Consider the following 19,271-nt stretch of genomic DNA (forward strand, 5'->3'; position numbering starts at 1 on the left):
AAATATATATTTTAGATTAAATAAATATTGACTAAAACGAATAATTACTGTTATTTTATAAAATTTAAAATACAGAAAAAACAGAATAACTTTAATTGTTCTCATTCATTCTATGATAATTTGATTTTTTTTAGTTATGTACGTATATGCATAAATAATTGTATGATTTAGGAAAATAATCACATATATTTTACCTCCTTTTTAACTTATACATATTTATGTCATGTTTTCTAATTGACTACAACATGAAACAACCAAATGTAAAGGAAGATATAAATATAAACAAAATAATTATTAGTTTAAATTGTGTTATTACACGTGTTTTTTTTTTTTTAAAAAAACTAACATCTTTATATCATCCACTTATGCAAAAATATTTTTACTTTCTTAGTATGTTGAATGATAGTTTTAGAAATATTTTCAATAATTTGTTTTTTAACATCTTTAATTTTAAGTCTATGTTATAACGAACGATATTTGTGTTACTTTTTTATAGTTCACTTAATGTTATTGTGATATAAGTTTTGAAGAAAAAGTAATGACAAAATGATGATCAACATAGTCAAAAGCATAAAAGAATTTATATACTTTTTAAAATTAATGTAAAAATAAATAGTATTAAGAAAGAACAACACAGTTAAAATGGTAAAAAGGAATTTCACATGGTTATTAAAGTAAATAAAAAACGTTAAAAATAAATTCTGAAAAAAAAATGCCAATAAACATATATTAAGAAAGTAAAAATATTTTAGCATAATTGGTAACGCAGGTGAAAACAAAATGTTTAAAAACATTAAAAAAACATTTGCATAAATACAATTTGTCAAAAACTACAAATGTATAGTTAACGTCACCAGTATAAAAAATAAATACTATTAACATTTTATATCTAAGTATTTATTGATATATATAATTATTATATACACATAAGTTAATGCTAATTTATTTATTATATTTACTATTAAGGAAAATACTAATGATATACAGATCATAAATGTAATCAGGTTCGTTGAGTTTTTTTTTTTAGTTATTAAATTAATCGATTAACAAGATATGTTTAATTTTTAATAAAAGATAGAGATATTTAATTATAAATAAAAAGGTTCAAAAATATAATCGAGAGACTTATTAAATTTAAATTTTCTTATTTACAATTCAAGTTTTATAAGAAAAAAAGTTCTATTAAGTATTCATAACCTTTATATTTTTTTTAATTAATTACATGTTGCTTAATCTTGATATCATTTGGAGTGACATAGTCATGGTTTTTTATTTTCGTTGTTTATATCTTCCTAAGTAGAAATAAAAATAATAATAATATTACAGCTAATATATACAAAATTTATCAGGATTCAAAATTAATAGTATCCACATGTATTAGATTTCACGTATCTTTTCAATCTTGATTATTTGAACAAAGTTAACAGCATATTTATATTCGACTAACTACAAAACTTTAACTTAATAACTTTATATGTACATACTACTAGAATAAAATAATGTTGGAAATCTTGTCGCCTAAATAATAAAATTAATTTAAAATGATAAAGTTAACTCATAATATAAATTTTATTTTATAAATTAATTTTATAAAATTAAATTAAACTTAAAAATTTACGTCTTTAGTTTGAAATTATCATAATAAAAAATATTATTTATTAAATTTATTATTATTTTTCATTATTAAATTATTCATTAACATTTAAGCTTACATACAAAATATATATGTTTTAGTGTAAGAAAATGTGTTAAAAGTTTTTATATTAACTATCAATAAAACATTACAAATTTAAAGTAAGTATATAATTAACTATAAATTTCACATTACAATTAAATTTTGTAAGATTTAGTTTGAAAAAATATTAAATTTTCCTTAAAATTCATGTATTAAAAAAACATATTAAATTTTCCAATTTAATTGTTTTTGTGGTAATTATTATTTTAGAATTTTGTATGAAATTAAACGAATTTAAAGAATAAATTTTTCAAATTATGAAAATGAGTAAGTCGTGGAATTTAAACGACTTTAAATGTAGATATCGTATTTATGTACGACTTCACTTTATATAGTATTGAAGTTGTGTATTCAAAAACAATTTCAAGACATCGATAATCTATTATTACATTTTTTTCATTATAAATTATAAAAAAAATATTGAAGTCGTGCATTCTTACACAATTTTTTTATTTTTTCTTAAAATTCTTTATTAATTAAAATAATTTATAATTTATTATCATAAGAAAACACGACTTTTTCCTTTAAAATATGAATTTCCATAACTTATCTATTTTCGTAATTTCAACAATTTTTTTGCATACATAGTAATTTATTTTTCAAATTTGTTTAATTTCATAAAAAAAAAATCGGATTTTTGTTTTTCCTTTTTGTTTATTTTGTTACAAAGCACCAGCCATGAAGCTTCGTGAATAGGGACACCATCTCTTTCTGTTCATTATTTATAAGTCTCTTCCTTTTATGGTCAACACAAGTCCTCTGCTCCTCGTTCTCTTCGAAAGACAACCTTTTCCTCTGTTCCCTAAACATGGCTTCCATCTCTCAAGGTCTCGTCTTCACCTCAGCCATGCTCTTCTCCACCACTCTCCTCTACCTTGCATTTTCCAAGCACAAAACTTCTCCCGACTTTCATATTCCCTCAGATTCCAACAAACAGATTCTTCGCTCTTGCATGTACTCAGGTAAATCAAATCTTATTTCTTTCTTTCAAACACTACTCTGATTTCAAATTTTGGATGATCGATTATCTTAAATGCTCAAAACAAAAAATGCGTGTACGGATTCTGTATCTGTGGTGCTTACTTTGTTTTTTATTTTGTTTTGGCAGAGGAGAAGAAAAGAGAAAGGAAGAAAAACAAGAAGAAGGTGAAATTCGCTAAAAATGTGATGGTGAAGGAAGTGGAAAGAGATGGTGAGGAAGAAAACAGAGAAGAACAGGAGATGCAAAACAGAGTATCGAGAAGCGAGTGGAAAAGAGAAAATCTGGAAAACCCTGAAATTCCAGCGAACCGAGTTGCTCTGTATAATGGGATTTTGAGGGACAGAGTGCAGAGAATGGCGTGCTGTCACTGATGAGATCATCGTCTGCTGCTTCGTGTAGAAATTGTATTTCATGAAACAGGGGAGACATTTTTCACTGCAAGTTCTTTCATTTTTTTCTTCTTCAATGTTTCTATTATATTAATAGATTTGTTGATAAAATGTAACATATATTAATTTTATGCACATTTATAAATAATTTTTAATGATTTTACATTCTTTAATTATATATTAGTAGAGATTTTTCTGAATTAAACTTAAAAATCGTTTTTAAATGATATTAGAATTATTTAAAATTTATTTTATTGACATTTATTTATTAAACTTAATTATATTTAATGGATTTGTGATTTCTTAAAAATAAACCTATTGTATTATCTATTACTGATTAAATTAATATTTAGTTTCACTTTTTAATATATATATCTGAGGTAGAAAGTAATTATATCTTTTATATTTAATATATGATAATTACTTATTTGAAGATGATAATTATCATAATTTTATCTTATTTTTGAATTTTTTAATCAATATTTAAAACCCTGTTATGACTAAAAATTTAGATGGTATTAATTTGAGAAAACATGGTTGTTTTCATTATCATGTATTTATCTTATGCTTCTAGATTCCAAAGTCAAACATAGAGAAATGTTAAATATAAACTTGATTAACTTTTTATTTATCATAAATCAAAATTTACACCAATTTTAGCAAATATATTTTATAGTTTCAATAGCAAATATATTTTATAGTTTCAATAGTTTTGGAAGTTAATAAAGGGAATAGTGAATAATGAATAATGCATAATTACATGTAGAGAGCACAAAAATTAAAGATAGTAATGATATTATAATTAGATTTGAATTCTACTATTGTTTGCTCTAATTAATTGGAGTTTTTGGTAATGATATTATGATTATAATTATAGGGCTAAGTCATATCGCATTTTCAAAAATAGTATTCAGTTTTCTAAAATTAAAAACTTGTATTAATATTTTGAGTAATCACAATATAGATGATTATAAAAAAATGATTGATTTTTTTCACTAAATTTAATTTTTTTTATTATAAGTTTTTCACTTACATAATTTGAAGCAGAAATATTGTTATTATTAATAAGCAAATGCAATAATGGTTTGACATACAATTATTGAAGAAGTAATTCAGAACAATGAATCCTAACTATTAGTTGGACTTTCTTGAATTGAATGAAACGCTTCGACAGCCCTACAAAGTTGACCAACACAACTACAAAAGATGTGTCTCACAATTATATTAATTTATTAACGTGAAAATAATAAAAAACACAATTTATAAATATCTTGAATAAATACATACTATGATTTAATACATTTTAATGTCAACCATTTTCTTACAGTATTTTTTTTTTCTATTTTTTCAAATAGCGTGGTCAACAACTAATTTAAAGTTGTTATTAATAAGTATAAGACTTTGAAAGATTGAAAGGAAGACTGAGTAAAATTAAAAATTCCAATGTCAATGATACTAGTCTTTGAAACATTATTTTATAAATAATGATGGGTGACACACTTTTACACACAGTATAAAAATAAAATAATTATAATATAAAAAAGTAAACTTTTATATTTTTTAAGAAAAAAGTGTAAAAAAAAATAATATCAAATAAATATAAAAAATTTATATGTAAAATTATCATTTTTCTTATTTTATTTAGCAAAGTGTAAAAATAATCATATTTTATTCAAAGCTTGCAAAGAGTGCAGATTCTCATGGCTGCTAAGAGTGGAATCTCAGAGAACCACACAGTTTTGGACCTACTTTGGCAGACCTACCCCAAACATTTGCTGTCTTGTTTGCACAGTTTGAGAAATATGTGCCAACTCTACCACCTAAATAACATATTCATTGCGAATCTAAGGCTTCAAAATGTTTTTAATTTGCATATTTGAAATTAGAGCTATCAAAATCAAAACTCGCGAGCTAATATAATCCATCATAGATTTGAATTAAGTTTAAGTTTGAAAAAAATATTTTTTTTTATACGAATCAATTTTTAATTCAATTCATTCGGATTAAATCCGTGATAAGCTAAATTAACTCACTAACCTGCCTAATTTTGTTTTATGAATTTATTATTTTATGAAATCTTAAAAAATATCATTTGACTAATTATACGTTAATTGTATCTTATTTTTTTATTTATTTTGAATTGTCTTAAGTTTAACATCATTTTGGAGTAAAATTTATTTATATTTGAATTACAAAAAGTTTGTAATTTTTTTTATTTAAAAAAATTATAATTAAACAAACTAATGAACCAACTGTTTAACCCACTAACTCGTGGTGGGTCGAACCTATTCAAATTTATATTTCTAGCTCGTTAATAAATAAATCGGATTGGATTGACTTACGAAGTGATCAACTTATGATGAACTTGTCCAGGTCAAGCTGGATGACCCGTTTTGATAGCATTATTTGCATGACTTGCTTTCATTAACCAAATGTTAAAAAAAAAGAATGTGGATATGATATTCCTGTTAGGCAATAGCTAAACCAGAAAGCAGGTACAAAAACAACAATACCACTGTGGGAGAAAGGAAACATTGTTAGATAGCAGTCAAAACCATGCTAACCAACACCACCAGATAACTAACATACATCTGTCATTGACATCTTCAGAAAAATAGAGAAAAACATGTCCACAAGACATCAGAGACTAATAAGATTATTACTAAGAAGTGATGAAAACACAACATTAGGATATGTAAGCAATCAGAAAATTGTAACAAAGTACAAGACCAAACTAGGTAGTGAGGATAGGAGGGAGGTAGTCAGCTTTGGCACCAAGAATGCGAGCCTTGGTGTCTGGGAAGAATTCAAATCCTGGCAGCTCAGTGACATCTCCTTCACTGGCAACACCAATAGGGTAGCGTAGAAGGTGACCGGGAAGGTCACGCTCAAGTGACTCACTAGAATACAAATCCCAATATTTGTCTGCAATCTGGTTCACCTTATTGATGCATTCTTCACTTTGTGGCTTCTGGAAGGAGTCATGAAGCATGCCAAGGTGCTCATACCACAATGACATGCGGAAACCGTAGACTTGGCCACGTGCTGGCTGTGTGGTAGCCAAATGATATGGCTGATAACCACCCATGGCAATCTCAGAGTCCCTAGCCCCATCCATTGATCTCTGGTTGATGTTGGCAGATCCAATGATTATGTATTCATCGTCAACTGCAAAGAGGAAAATGTATAGTTGTGTTAGTAAAGGTAAAAAGTATACAATATCATGGCTTGAAAATGTACATCATTTGTAAGATCTTATTCAAAAAAAATATAGCATACTTACCAATCATCATCTTGGTATGAACATAAATCATGAAACGCCGGGCTTCTTGAGCTCTCTGATAATCTGTATCAGGATCTGGTTTTTCAGTAGGCTCATATTCTCCTGATTTTTTCACCTCTCGGTTTCCAAGGCAGAAGAATGTCAAATAGTTTCGGGGATCTTCGTCACTTCCCTTAGCTCTGAGTGCCTGAACAATGTCCTTGTACATCATCTCCATTGTTCTCTTTTGCCAGTCCAATATTGCCTGAACTGATGCACTTTCTGGGATACCCTCTGGCCACATAGGGACTACAACATACACGGCAAACCTTTCCCCAGCTTCAATCTTACTAACAATCTTAAGGGAAAGTTCCTTTGGGATTAGATGCAATGCACCAATGTCTTCACGCTTAATATCATCAGAGCTCCAGGAAAAAGAGCTTCCAAGGAAATATTGATTTTCAATATAGATGAAATTCTTAGCACGTCGAATCGCATGAATATAAGCATCTTGAATGCTACGATCAATGATGTTATCCTTCCCACTAACAAGCCCAGCTTTGGCAGCATCTTCAGGAGTGTCTGGGAACCCAAAAGCAGCCCCACCATCAATCGATCTAAACAACTGAACATTCCAGGTCTCATGATCTTCAGGAAACGTTACTGGGGATGGGGGAATAATGACATCTTCAAGCTCTCTCAGTGGAGCAAGTATATCCTTCCCACCTTGCTTTTTCCATCTCTGCTCAAAGTTGAACAAAACATCCCAAGCTATGGGTCCTTCAAGCCGGGAGTGAATGTCATGCCATGGTTCCCTGGGACCACCTTTTGTGATTGCAGCACCAGTAAAGTTAGGCTGATGAAAATCATCATGGTGTGCTGTGTCCAGGGTTCTGAAAAGTGAGTGGAAGGCAGTGTCATATCTTCCATCACAGAGGTCAATACCCCCAACAAAACTCACAACTCTTCGCTTCTCTGACCCTCCTCCACCAGGCAAAGCACTGTCAACCACCACAATCTTCTGGTGATGAGTAAACATGGTAGAAATCTGTAAATCTTGAACAATGCTCCCGCCATCATCAGGATTGCGAGGGCATAAAACACAGTGCACATCAGTTTCCCTGAAAAACTGTTCGGTTTCTTCATCATGAGTAGCCATCAATCCATCTTTTTTCAACAAACCAACTGATGTTCTATCATCCCAAACAAGCATCAATACCCTAACACCTTCACTTGCCTTTTGCTTGAGAAGCTCACCAAGTGTTTGGTCTCCCCCAGGCTTTGGCCGCCTAGAATCCCTTACCAAGGAAATTTCAGTATAAACAGACCAACCAGTAATGTATATAAAGTGTTTTGCATTAGTGATCGCATCAAATATATCCTCCCAACACCTATGAGCCTCATAATTCTTGCCTCCAGCAAGAGGTATTTTAGGTACAAAGTTATCAGGTACATGAGCATCTTGGTACAGAAATACCTTACATCCTTGCCTCTGTGAGAAGAAAGTATAGGGAACTCCAGGGTATTTTGGACTTCTAATTCCTCGAGCCCAGTTGCGGTCTTTTGATACATCAAAATATTGCAGCCTCACATGGATCTTTGAACCCCCTTCTATTGGGTTTTTCTGTGTGTCCAAGATTTCAACCCACTTATCTATTTCATCACCATCCAAGACCTCAGAAACTGGCACATATGCTCTTCCAATTAATGTTGCCCCAATAGGATTATCATCTTTCACAGTGAATATAATATTTGAAGCCACATGGGCACAATAAATGTGAAAAGACTCATCCCATTTGGGATTAGTATGTTCATTTTCTAAAATTCTAGTCCTTCCTACTCTTGCCTTCTCCAGATCAATGGTTGCATAGAGTTTAGTAACTCCCTTTCCAATACCTACAGTCTCCTCGATGTTTTGCTTGAGCTGCAGCAGAATAAACATTAAATGAGTCAATGACAGTGATTAGGAAAATAAAGGAGCAAATCTAAATCAATTGAAATACTCATGAATATTAAATGATAATAACATGCCTACAGTGATAAAGGAATGAAAGGAGAGGAGCAAGGGAAAAGGTCCATAATTGAATAAACGCGGCTTCCCGGAAATTAACTAATAGACAACACAACACATTTTTGCTCACACTTCAAAAAGACTCAATCCAGATTTCAGAACTATAAATCTGTTAATTCACTAGGTAAAATCCAAACTAAGGCTCTAGCATAGTCAATTCTAAAATTAAATAAAGCATATGTGTAACAAAGGTTACATAAGGTCAAATTAATGGCCACCGAAGTAAAACTCCAGATGGATGAATGATATAATCCCAACTAAAGTCAACAATTTGATTCATGTTGAGCAAACTGTTAAATGACAATTTAAATTATGATTCGTTTCCAGAAACCTTGACTACGAACACTAACATGGATTAACATTCTCATTTTTTAATAACAAAAAACTCTTAGACGGCAAAATTCATTTCCAGATAGAATTCACAGACAGGTTTGTAAACAATTTGCAGTACTAGATCATTGTCACAAAAGTTGAAACTGGATAACAAATTTAAACCGATTAATCATTTGCACCAAGGTTCACACAAAATCTCAAATTGCATCAACTTCAATTTCCTTATTGTTGTGATACATCACACTGTACACTGTCAGTTAATGTTCCTTTCGTTATTAATCTATCAGTTCATGGTACTATAACAAATTATCAAATTCAAACAAATCGCGGATCCTTCAAAGAAAGCAGTGTCCACTTCGATTTATGAATTTTCAACACAAATGGAAACAAATACCATCTCCAATTTCAAATCCAACACACAGTAACTCAAATCAACAGTTAAACCACCAGATTGAGCAAGGTCCAAACAGGCCTAAAACAAATACCTTGCTGAAAAAATTGCCGCCACCGCCAGCATTGAGCTTATCAACCTCATAAATGGTAGCGTGGAGAGTCCCATGAAGCAGAATTTGCGCCATCTCCCACCTGCAATGCAAATCCACGCAACCCCACTTCGAATTAGATCACAGAAACGTGGAAAAAAGCACTCGCAAAAGCGCCCATGTAAAATCTAGCGGAGTTGAAGTGCATGACACACAAAGATTACTACTTTGAGGGATGAAAGAGTTAGATCAGATCGCGGGGTGGACCAAAAGGGCTTAAAATTGGGGAAGAATGTTTCAGAATAAAAATGGCAGAAAAAGAAACAGAGCGTGTGGAAATAGAAAGAAGAGCGAAAAACACTACCTTGTTAAGGGAAAGCGAAGGTGAAGAAGAAAAGAGATAAAGGGTATGAGAGAGATCCGAGAAAGGAGAAGTGAGAATGGAGATCAGTGAGTGAGTGACTCCTTTTAACAAGGAAGGAAGTAAAAACATGCATGTTTTCAACTTTTCATATTATTGCACAACATCGCATTCTAATCGCGTCCTGTTCGTGGGAAAGCACAATCATCTCTTCATTTGACTTCTTCTAGACGTGTTTTGTTTTATTTTCTAATTTATTTACAAATATTCGTGTCTTTTTTCATGTTTAATTGAAGAAAAAAAAGAGAGTAAATTAATTTTATATAAAAGGCTTTTTTAACATAATTCGACTTTTCCTTGACTCTCATTAAAAAAAATTGAAATTAATTTATTTCCATAACTAATAACGAAGAAAAAAAATCAAAAGTATATAGTGAGATAATTAAAGAGAGGACCACGATATAGAATCAATGTGTAATAAGTTTATCTTGAATAGTAAGGTGTAATAGTGAAATTTGTTATTCAACTTTATGCATATGGCAACATTGGAAAGCTTTACACATTAATAGACATTGGGCCAGAAGTTTCTACTTTAATTTTATTTTATAATTATTAAATGGTTAAATATGTTTTTAGTCTCTACTATACTTTCGAGCGATTTTGGTTTTAGTCCGTTTTCAAACTATGATACAATTTAGTCCTCTAACTTTAGAAAACTTTGGTTTTAGTATTTGTTATCGTGTCTGAAACAACAAATAAAGTTAAAAAAAATTGGTAAAAAAAACTAAAATCAGAGTTTTCTAAAGTTGAAGGACTAAATTGTACCATAGTTTGAAAATGGACTAAAACCAAAATCGCTCCAAAATATAGGAACTAAAAACATATTTAACCCATTACTAATCAATTATAAAATATTATTTTGAAATATACTTAGCTTTTGAGTCAACTCGTTCTAAGGCAACTACTAACAAATGTCTCGAAAACAATTAAGAAAATAAAAAGTAATTATGAATTTTTGGTACATTTCACTTATTTTGTATTAACTTTAAATTTTCACATTAGTAGTGATTAACATTCTTATTAATTTTTTTGGTCAAAGGAAAACATTCATTATTTAAAATATATCCAAGAAAAACCATCAAATAACATATTAAAGGTGTACATAATATCCAGCTTAGTATAATACATATTCAAAGCATGTTATGTGATAAAAGTTTATTGGTAAATTCAGCCAGTTTGTCAAAAAGAAAAGGTTAAAAAATAGTTATTTTAAATAATTTTATCTAATAAATTATTAAAACATTTATTGAAAATTACAAGAAAAATATATTTTTTTTCAGTTTTCCAGTAAACTAATCTGTTTATCCACCATTCTGTATAATGGAATCAAGTTTGATATTTCCTTAATAAATAAGTCAAATTCAGAAAAAAACAGTAGAAAAACGGATCGGATCGGATGATCCGTTTTGAAGACCTTTAGATATTTATTATATAAAATTTGATATTTTTAAATATCTGAAATATGTGATAGGTCAGTATTCTCTTTCCTACCATACACATGTACCAGTAGACAATCTCGTATTAAATACGTAAATAAATTCTTTCAGATCTGAACTATGCCGTGTACAAGAATTTGTCTTTTTAGGTGACACGTTTAGTCAAAATATTAGATTTTTTTTAGTAGTTTATTATAATTTACTTTTTCAATAATTTTGTTGAAAATTAATTTTAAGATAGTTATCTTATCCGGACACAGAATAATTAGTTTTTCACAAGAAAAAAAAGTTGAAACTTAAAAATAATTATATATTACAAATTCTTAAATTGAAAAACAAATTATTTTTAATATTTTTATTATTTAAATTCGAAGACACTCATGAAATAAATAACTATAAATAGAGGGTTCGTTTAATCTTAAGTATATATTTTATATTTTTGATATATCTTTCAAATTATCTAAAACTAAATTATGTTGTTTCTACAATAATCATCTTATTCTCAGTCAGAATTAATTTGAAAATCTTTTACTCTTAATAATTTTTTTTAAAATATTTTTTAAATCTCAATAAATAAATAAATAAAGTTGGAAAACTGTGAACGGTCATTTGAAAGCGAAAACCGTGTATCGTTAAATGCACGAAAAAACGGTTACTACCGTCGGTGTCGGTAAAGAAAAGAATTAAATTATATGTTTATCTTTTCCACATTCAATCCGTGAGTTTTAAAATATTTTCAGATTATATATACCAGTGTAATATGTTAGAGTGTATTGTTTTTATTAATTGTACATAATTATTTTAATTTTAGAAATAATTAAAAAATAAAACAATTATTTTAATTTAAGTAATAACTAAATTTAAAATTAAATATTATTTAGAAAAACGAAAATAGTATTATTTTATTTTAAAATAATGATTAATTAAATAGTAAAAAATAAAAAATGAGCATAAAAACTCTATATAAATCACGAAGGAAAGTCAATTTGTATTTTACTCTCCAATAATGAGTTGGTGTTAAAAGTCTTTAGAGAAAGAAAAGATGAGTTAATCAAAATGTTAGAGATACATAAAACTGAAATAAACAATCAAATATCCAATTGGTAACAAAATTAAAAGATATTATAATATTTCATAAAATGATTTTCGATAATAAAAATTCAAATAAAGACACTCAAAACAGTTAAAAGTTAGTTAGCCTAATTCTTTTTTAAATTTATTTATACATATCTAATACAATATAATAGCAGCTTCTTCCTACACTTGCATAATTTCAGCTTATACTCTCTTATACTTTTATATTCTAAATAATATAAAAAATCGTATTCCAAATTATATAATCTAAAATATAAAATAAAAATTTAAATTATATAATTCAAAACATATCATATTTTAGATTATAAGTTTTTTTAATTTTTGTATTTTGAATTATATATTCTAAAATATTAAACAAAAAATACATTTTGAACTATATAATTTTGGTTTGCAAATACAAGACTTCATGAGGTGCAGAAAGAAAAGTTGGAAGAAGTTGCCGAATATAATATGATAGAAGATGGGCCCAATAGGTAATGTACACATGAGCCCAAAAAATAAAAAAATTAAACCAATGAGTTAACCTTTCATTATTTTGGTGTAGGGCAAAAACACGGCCTTCTTTCAACAATATTTTTAATTCGTTATAAAATAAAATAAAAACTTAAGGGTCAAATTATATTTTTAGTAAATGAGTACTAATTTAATTAATTAATTATTATTAATTGATTCCGTTAACTTAAGTATTACAATTATAAAAGGTATGGAAACAATCATTAACTTATTTATGACAATTAAAAAATTATGAAAATGGGGATTGAAGAAGAGTAAATAAATGAAAGAAAAGAAATACTATAGAATTTGAAAATGAGGATTATATATATATATATATATTTATTTATAAAAAATTGAGAATTTTTCCATTGTTGAAAATAATCCAACAGAATACTAATGATACTGCTTGAAAAGGGTATGAGATGAACAATCTAGAATTTTCAATGAGGAGATTGAAAGAAATTTTAAAAATATATTTTTAAAGAAGAGAGATAAATTAGATTTGAATAAGATAGACTTTAAAAGAATGATGATAATATTTTGATAACATTTTTTGACAATTTTTTTGACATGTGTTATCACTTTATTTGTCTATTTGAATCTACGTTTATTAAAAAAGTGTTGTTAAAAAAACTTTCTTTAAAAGGATTGACAAGAAGATAATAAGAAGAAGTTATCTATAAATAAATTGAACAAAATAGTGTGAGAATGGAAAAATATATAAGATGCCTTATCAAATTCTCTTAAACTTATTTGGTTAAAATATTTTGGAAGATTATTCAACTATACTTTTTTGAAGATGATGATTGATTTCCAAAATCATGTAATAATTACTAAGGAATGGAAAACATAGTAATTACTCTAAATCCAAACGACAATGATCTATAAACTCTTGCAAAATATAGACAAACATCTCGTATTGGTTCTACAAATATTAGTGAATAATAATTTCAAGTAAGAATTCATCATCAATACAAGATGAAACTTTAGAAGATGGAGAAACTCTTATGCAGCAATTCTCAGAGTTACATTAAGAAAAACTGCACTTGAATTTGGACAAAACCATCGCTATGATTATCTTATCGGTATTATTGTCTTCTATCAATGATGAATAAATAATTAATCGATGCCATTATAATTACAGCTGATTAAATGCACTGATAGATAGATACAGCTATTAGGCATGATTATCTCATGCTTAATAAACGAAAAGAGCATACCAAATCTATGGTTAGAGAAAAAGACATCACAGCTAGAGGGAAGTTATTAAGAGGCAAGCATTAGAGGAAAGAGTTGAAATTATAAGTTAGTTTGATTAGGTATGGATCCTATATAAGAACTTAAACTTAACTTCTCAAGGTTACATAAGCTAAGGCTTCAATATCAAAGAGTGTAGTTAATTTGGTAAGATATTTTTCCGTTATGAAGTGGGTAGTGGATAGCTGTCAGAGTCACGCATCAGAATTTGACAAGGCAAAGAGTTAGGCCAACATTGTCCAACCAAATCAATGACCCTAAAGAATTGACCTAAACACTGTAGTTAGTTGCTCAGTGAGGTGAGTTTATGTTAAAATTACATACAAAGTTCTGTCTAAAATGGATTTATATACACATAAGATACTTTTATTGATATAAAGGCTTTTGGAATGACATAAAAAACAAATCCGTGAGAATTTATCATAAAATGAACAATATTTATCCAGCATGAAGATCTATGTGTGTTGTTCCTCCTACGTTTTAATAGGTAAAGTGACAGTGTAGTTGTTTCTTTTGAAGTGATATCAAAAGTAAATCTGTGAGGATTTGACCTAAAACGAATAATATCTCTTCAGTATGAAGATCTATGCGTGTGTTGTTCCTTCCTACGGATAAGGATGAAAAAGTGGTTAGTAGAAGAAGTGTATAGTGTTAAAGTGTGTGCATGTGCAAATGGGTGATGCAATCCCAACTTGTAATAAAGGGTACTCACACAGCTTTGTAGCTATGAGGAAGCATGCACGTTGCCGTGGGGGGTTCAACCCCGCTAGCTTCTTTATGAAGCCATAAATAATGCTTCTTGTACTGTGTCACTCGATGTTTACATCACATGTGCTGTAACTTTTTCCATTACAGTGAAAACACGCACACTATGTGCTCCATCCAGTTAGGTAGTTGCCTTTTTCGAGACACCACTCTTCATACAACTTGCCACTTCATGCAACAGGACCACTCCTCTCTAATAATAATAAAATGACAAAAACTAACAATACTCATCGCCACCACAATGTGTTAAACTTTTTACTACGTTATTTTCGATAAGTGAATACAAATTTTACATTATAAGTTAGTCAACTAAAGATAAAATCAGTTCATAATATATAAATGGACGCAAACCTTACTCCACCGGTTAATAGGTGGTTCGATAGCAGATGTAACAATGTTGTTTTGTGAAGTTGAGTTAGGCTTTAAAGTTTATTTCTTAACATAATATCAAAACTATGTTAGAGCCGACGTGAAACTTCCTGTATTAACCTTACCTCAAATCTTATCTTACGAGATAATTGACTAAAATTAAGATCAATTCATAATATATAAGTAAGTACAAATCTTACTTTACAAGTTAATTGACTAAAGTTAAGATCAATTCACAATATATAAATGGATGCAAACCTGAACCTTACCTTACACATTGATCGACTAGAAATAATATCAATTTATAATATACAATTAAATACAAACTTTACCTTACATGTTGGTTGTGTAAAATTAAGTTGAACTCTACTTCTTACCATCTAAACATACTCCCAACTTGAATCTAAGACTTTTGATTCATGAAAAAATCTCAACTCAGTTTATGACATGTTGGGGTAATGATGGACATATGTAACTCTAGATGAAATCCGATGTATTTTCTGAATAAAAGTCAAGGATTAATTCATTGAAATAATGATATTTATTTAAGAAGTTAGCATCTCGAGATTGATCTATGATCACGTGCTTAAAACTAAGATTATCTGTGCCTGACAAAAATGTATATGGTTTTAAGTCCACATATGTGCATGCAGCATTATAAGTTCTAGAGATAGAATGAATGCAAGATAAAGTCACGTCACGTGAATTCCTCAAACGTGATTGTTAGCGCTAACTCCATTTATCTGCAGCACTTCCAAATTTGGAAGGAATTTATTTGTGTCTGATGAATTTTTAAATTATGCAGAATAGCTTTTCTCCTTTACAACTCCTGCACCTTATTCCTTATAGCAGCAGGATTGGTTTTAAATTTGTATAAGCAATATATCAGAGTTTCTTTTTAGTATATTCATATGCTGTTCTGATAGCCTATCAGTTCATTGTATTTGTGCAGCATTTTCCCAACAAAAACAAGCCTCTGTTTGCTTTCTGGAGACTTAACTTCATTTTCCTTCCAAAGAAACTTTTTTCCTGATACCTGAAAAGGTGAAATTATATCAATCAATGTGCAGTATCTAATATTGGGGAGAAGATGGAAAAAGCAATAACAAATCTGAAAAAAATGCTTAAGTGATTATAGCATCCTTAAAATCAATACAATTATTGGACAAGTACATCTGCAAGCACCTAAATTTAATGACTAGATCTAAATAAAACTGAGTTTAACCTGAAGTTTTTGGTTAAAAGTAATGTGAATCTCTTGTATGGACCTGAAAAGATGAAATGGTCCTCTTTGTACTGATAAACCAACTGCTGCTGAGTTTTGTGTTACTTATCTCCTTTTTGTGTTCAAAATTACTGAATAATTTTGTATTTTTCATGAGATTTATTCAGTGTCAATTTGCCAGTGTGGTGGTATAGAGAATAAAGGAATTTCCAGAGCAAGGACCAACGGTTGCCACCTTCATGCAACTGACAGTCACTTCCAAATCATGCTGCTGCCAAAACTGAAAGCATTGTAGAAGGACAAGCACCATATATAGCAAAGCAAATTATAATGTCAGCCAACAAAAAATCATGCATGGTATGAATTTTTTTTTTAAGTTATAGTGTAAAAGTTAACAACCTAAGTGACAAATTATGACACTGGACCAGCGTCAAAACTTTACAGGCTTAGCTTATGTATGCATGTGTCCTTGTATACACCTTACCAGGTTAACATGTTTTGATAAGAAATTAAAATTGGTTTTTGTCTCAAACTTTAATACAGTGTGATCTTGAAATTTTAGAATTTAATAACTCAACTGTCTGTATTTCTATAACATTCAATTTTCGAACATCGTTTAGAAATTGAGGTTTAAGACAGTTTAAATATTTTCTTTTTTTCATTCTCTAAAATTTCTTTTAGAAACAAAACCGTGACAGATGAGACTCTAGAACAGACAATATTTCACTTACAGAGACTAATTTTAATTTTGAATATATTCATAAGAATAATATGCTCTTAGGATTAAGCTTAAGTTATAGTTGGATAGTGACATCACAATCAATGAGCTAACCATGTCATGGTTTGAAAATGAATGGTATTCCAAGTTATTACATGTCAGTGGTCACTAACAGTCACAGTCACCAACATATGCCATTTACGTGCACGGTCCACTTGAGTGATAAGAGTGGAGTGAAGCATCTGAAAGTTCAGTCTGATCTTATCATATGATATTTCTAAAGAAAACTGAAATGGCTATAACCAAATAAGATAGCAGGTTCTGCTGTTAACCTTTTCATATCCTATAATTGTATACTCTAAGTTGTATTATAACTGTTGAGGACACTCATGCAATACCGACACTCAAATAACAATTTGAATTTTCTGTTAGATTGTATTAATATTGATGTACTTTTAATGTTGAACATACTATAAGACAAAAAGTGCAGTAAAAAATGTAGCTGGTAAAAGAATTTGATCTTCTGGTTTAATTTAATACTGTCTGTGGGGAAATCCTACCAAACCAAAATCACGTGTCCCTTTTGTGGAATGTAGCCTTGAATTACTGCATCATCACCCTGTGCTTTATAACTCGCCATGTCTTTCACATTCTCTGTCACAAATTCCATATCCTTCTTTATCTCTCTCTCTCACTCACTCTCTATCTCTCAACATGGTGCAATCAAGGAAATTCAGAGGTGTAAGGCAACGCCATTGGGGCTCGTGGGTTTCTGAGATTCGTCACCCATTATTGTACTCTCATCCATATCTCACTAAGGATTTTCAATTATTTTTTTCTTCAACTTCTCCAAAAGCATAATTTTTTCTCTTCTTTCTTTTGTTAATCATCATCATCCTTGTCCCTTTACTGATCATTAGTTGAAAGGTTTTAAATTGCAGCAAATGTTACAGACATGGTTTCTGTCAGAATCCATGACAATGCAAGAAACTGTCTCAATTGTAGCCACTACACGGTTGCACAGATTTCCATAAACTATCTGAATTAATTGAAATCGGTGGCATGAGTATCCGTGCATGTATTAATACATAAGAGTGTGCATTGAATGTGAGAGTCTTATCAGTTTGCAATTTGTGGTGTTTGAATAGGAAAAGGAGGGTGTGGCTTGGGACATTCGAGACAGCTGAGGAAGCAGCAAGAGCATACGATGAAGCCGCCATTTTGATGAGTGGAAGAAACGCTAAAACAAACTTCCCAGTTGGTGAAAACCAGGTGGTGAATCACAGCACTTCCTCTTCTTCATCTTCCACCTCTACATTGTCTGCAGTTCTGAGTGCAAAGCTTAGGAAGTGCTGCAAATCTCCCTCACCTTCCCTCACTTGCCTGAGGCTTGACACTGAGAATTCCCACATAGGGGTGTGGCAGAAGAGAGCAGGCCCTCGTTCTGACTCTAACTGGATCATGATGGTTGAGTTGGAAAAAAAGAACAGCCCTGATCATGATCATGATCATGATCATGATCAAGATCAAGCTCCTTCTTCTGATTCTGAAGTTCCTGTTGTTGTTGTTGATCATCATGCTGCAGAGAAGATAAAGCCTGAGGAAGGTAATGGCTTAGATGAGGAGCAGAGAATGGCTCTGCAGATGATAGAGGAGCTTCTGAATAGGAATTGAGGTGTATAGACATCGTGATTCCAACTTTTCACTTAGTTTATTAGTCCCACATAGGAAAGGATAGTGAGAGTGGTACTGCATTAATTTGGTGATGAGGAATGAGGATGTTAAGTTTAATGTCTGTGGCTGTGAATGAGTGTGTAACTACCTACTACCTAGTTCTCTTTCAACTTCTTTTATGTTGTAAAAACTATTTCTTGTTTTAAATATTACTTTATATAAAAGATAATTATATTTTCTTAAACTAAAATCAATAAAAAAATAATGTGTGTCAAAATATATATTTTATAATATCTTTAATGTGAATGAAATGATGATTAACTTTTAGCTTTTATAGAAGACATTGTTTCATTTTGAGCATACAAAGATTGATAGTGAAAAGTTTGGAGTATGAGTATATCAATAGGATATGATATGATACATAACACATGTTAGTATAATTCATAAATTTTTGTTAAGTTGATAAGGAACAATGAAATGCAGTGAATTGAATTCTGTGATACTTTTATGGTATTGTTCACATAAGACTTTAGGTAGCCACATGGCTATTCTAGTGGAATAC

At 29.8% G+C, this 19,271-nt stretch overlaps 3 protein-coding genes across 3 annotated transcripts; 2 read left to right on the forward strand and 1 right to left on the reverse strand.

Annotated features, from left to right (window-relative positions):
* The first annotated feature begins 2,418 nt into the window (after positions 1–2,418).
* Positions 2,419–3,237, forward strand: LOC106773915. The gene is made up of 2 exons (XM_014660683.2): positions 2,419–2,697; positions 2,844–3,237. Exons 1-2 carry the CDS (start codon positions 2,544–2,546, stop codon positions 3,086–3,088), a joined length of 399 nt encoding a protein of 132 aa, XP_014516169.1. The 5' UTR covers positions 2,419–2,543; the 3' UTR covers positions 3,089–3,237.
* Positions 3,238–5,602: 2,365 nt separating this feature from the next.
* On the reverse strand, positions 5,603–9,805 carry LOC106774102 (phospholipase D alpha 1). Its single transcript, XM_014660942.2, has 4 exons — positions 9,619–9,805; positions 9,258–9,357; positions 6,390–8,292; positions 5,603–6,274 (listed from the first exon to the last, which is right to left on the reverse strand). The coding sequence occupies exons 2-4, from the start codon at positions 9,348–9,350 to the stop codon at positions 5,841–5,843; spliced, it is 2,430 nt and encodes an 809-aa protein (XP_014516428.1). The 5' UTR covers positions 9,351–9,357; positions 9,619–9,805; the 3' UTR covers positions 5,603–5,840.
* Positions 9,806–17,673: 7,868 nt separating this feature from the next.
* Positions 17,674–18,855, forward strand: LOC106773910 (ethylene-responsive transcription factor WIN1-like). Its single transcript, XM_014660678.2, has 2 exons — positions 17,674–17,829; positions 18,184–18,855. Exons 1-2 carry the CDS (start codon positions 17,750–17,752, stop codon positions 18,707–18,709), a joined length of 606 nt encoding a protein of 201 aa, XP_014516164.1. The 5' UTR covers positions 17,674–17,749; the 3' UTR covers positions 18,710–18,855.
* Positions 18,856–19,271: the final 416 nt, after the last annotated feature.

The sequence above is a fragment of the Vigna radiata genome, chromosome 9 (assembly GCF_000741045.1).
Source record: "Vigna radiata var. radiata cultivar VC1973A chromosome 9, Vradiata_ver6, whole genome shotgun sequence".
Lineage (NCBI taxonomy): Eukaryota > Viridiplantae > Streptophyta > Magnoliopsida > Fabales > Fabaceae > Vigna > Vigna radiata.

Bases quoted from the DNA above. Each gene is read 5' to 3' on its own strand.
- LOC106773915 (XM_014660683.2), top strand. From the start codon at position 2,544: ATGGCTTCCATCTCTCAAGGTCTCGTCTTCACCTCAGCCATGCTCTTC. The intron at 2,698-2,843 runs GTAAATCAAATC...TTGTTTTGGCAG, and splicing joins TCGCTCTTGCATGTACTCAG to AGGAGAAGAAAAGAGAAAGG.
- LOC106774102 (XM_014660942.2), bottom strand. From the start codon at position 9,350: ATGGCGCAAATTCTGCTTCATGGGACTCTCCACGCTACCATTTATGAG. The intron at 8,293-9,257 runs GTATTTGTTTTA...ATTCTGCTGCAG, and splicing joins GCGGCAATTTTTTCAGCAAG to CTCAAGCAAAACATCGAGGA. The intron at 6,275-6,389 runs GTAAGTATGCTA...TCCTCTTTGCAG, and splicing joins TCATACCAAGATGATGATTG to TTGACGATGAATACATAATC.
- LOC106773910 (XM_014660678.2), top strand. From the start codon at position 17,750: ATGGTGCAATCAAGGAAATTCAGAGGTGTAAGGCAACGCCATTGGGGC. The intron at 17,830-18,183 runs GTACTCTCATCC...GTGTTTGAATAG, and splicing joins GAGATTCGTCACCCATTATT to GAAAAGGAGGGTGTGGCTTG.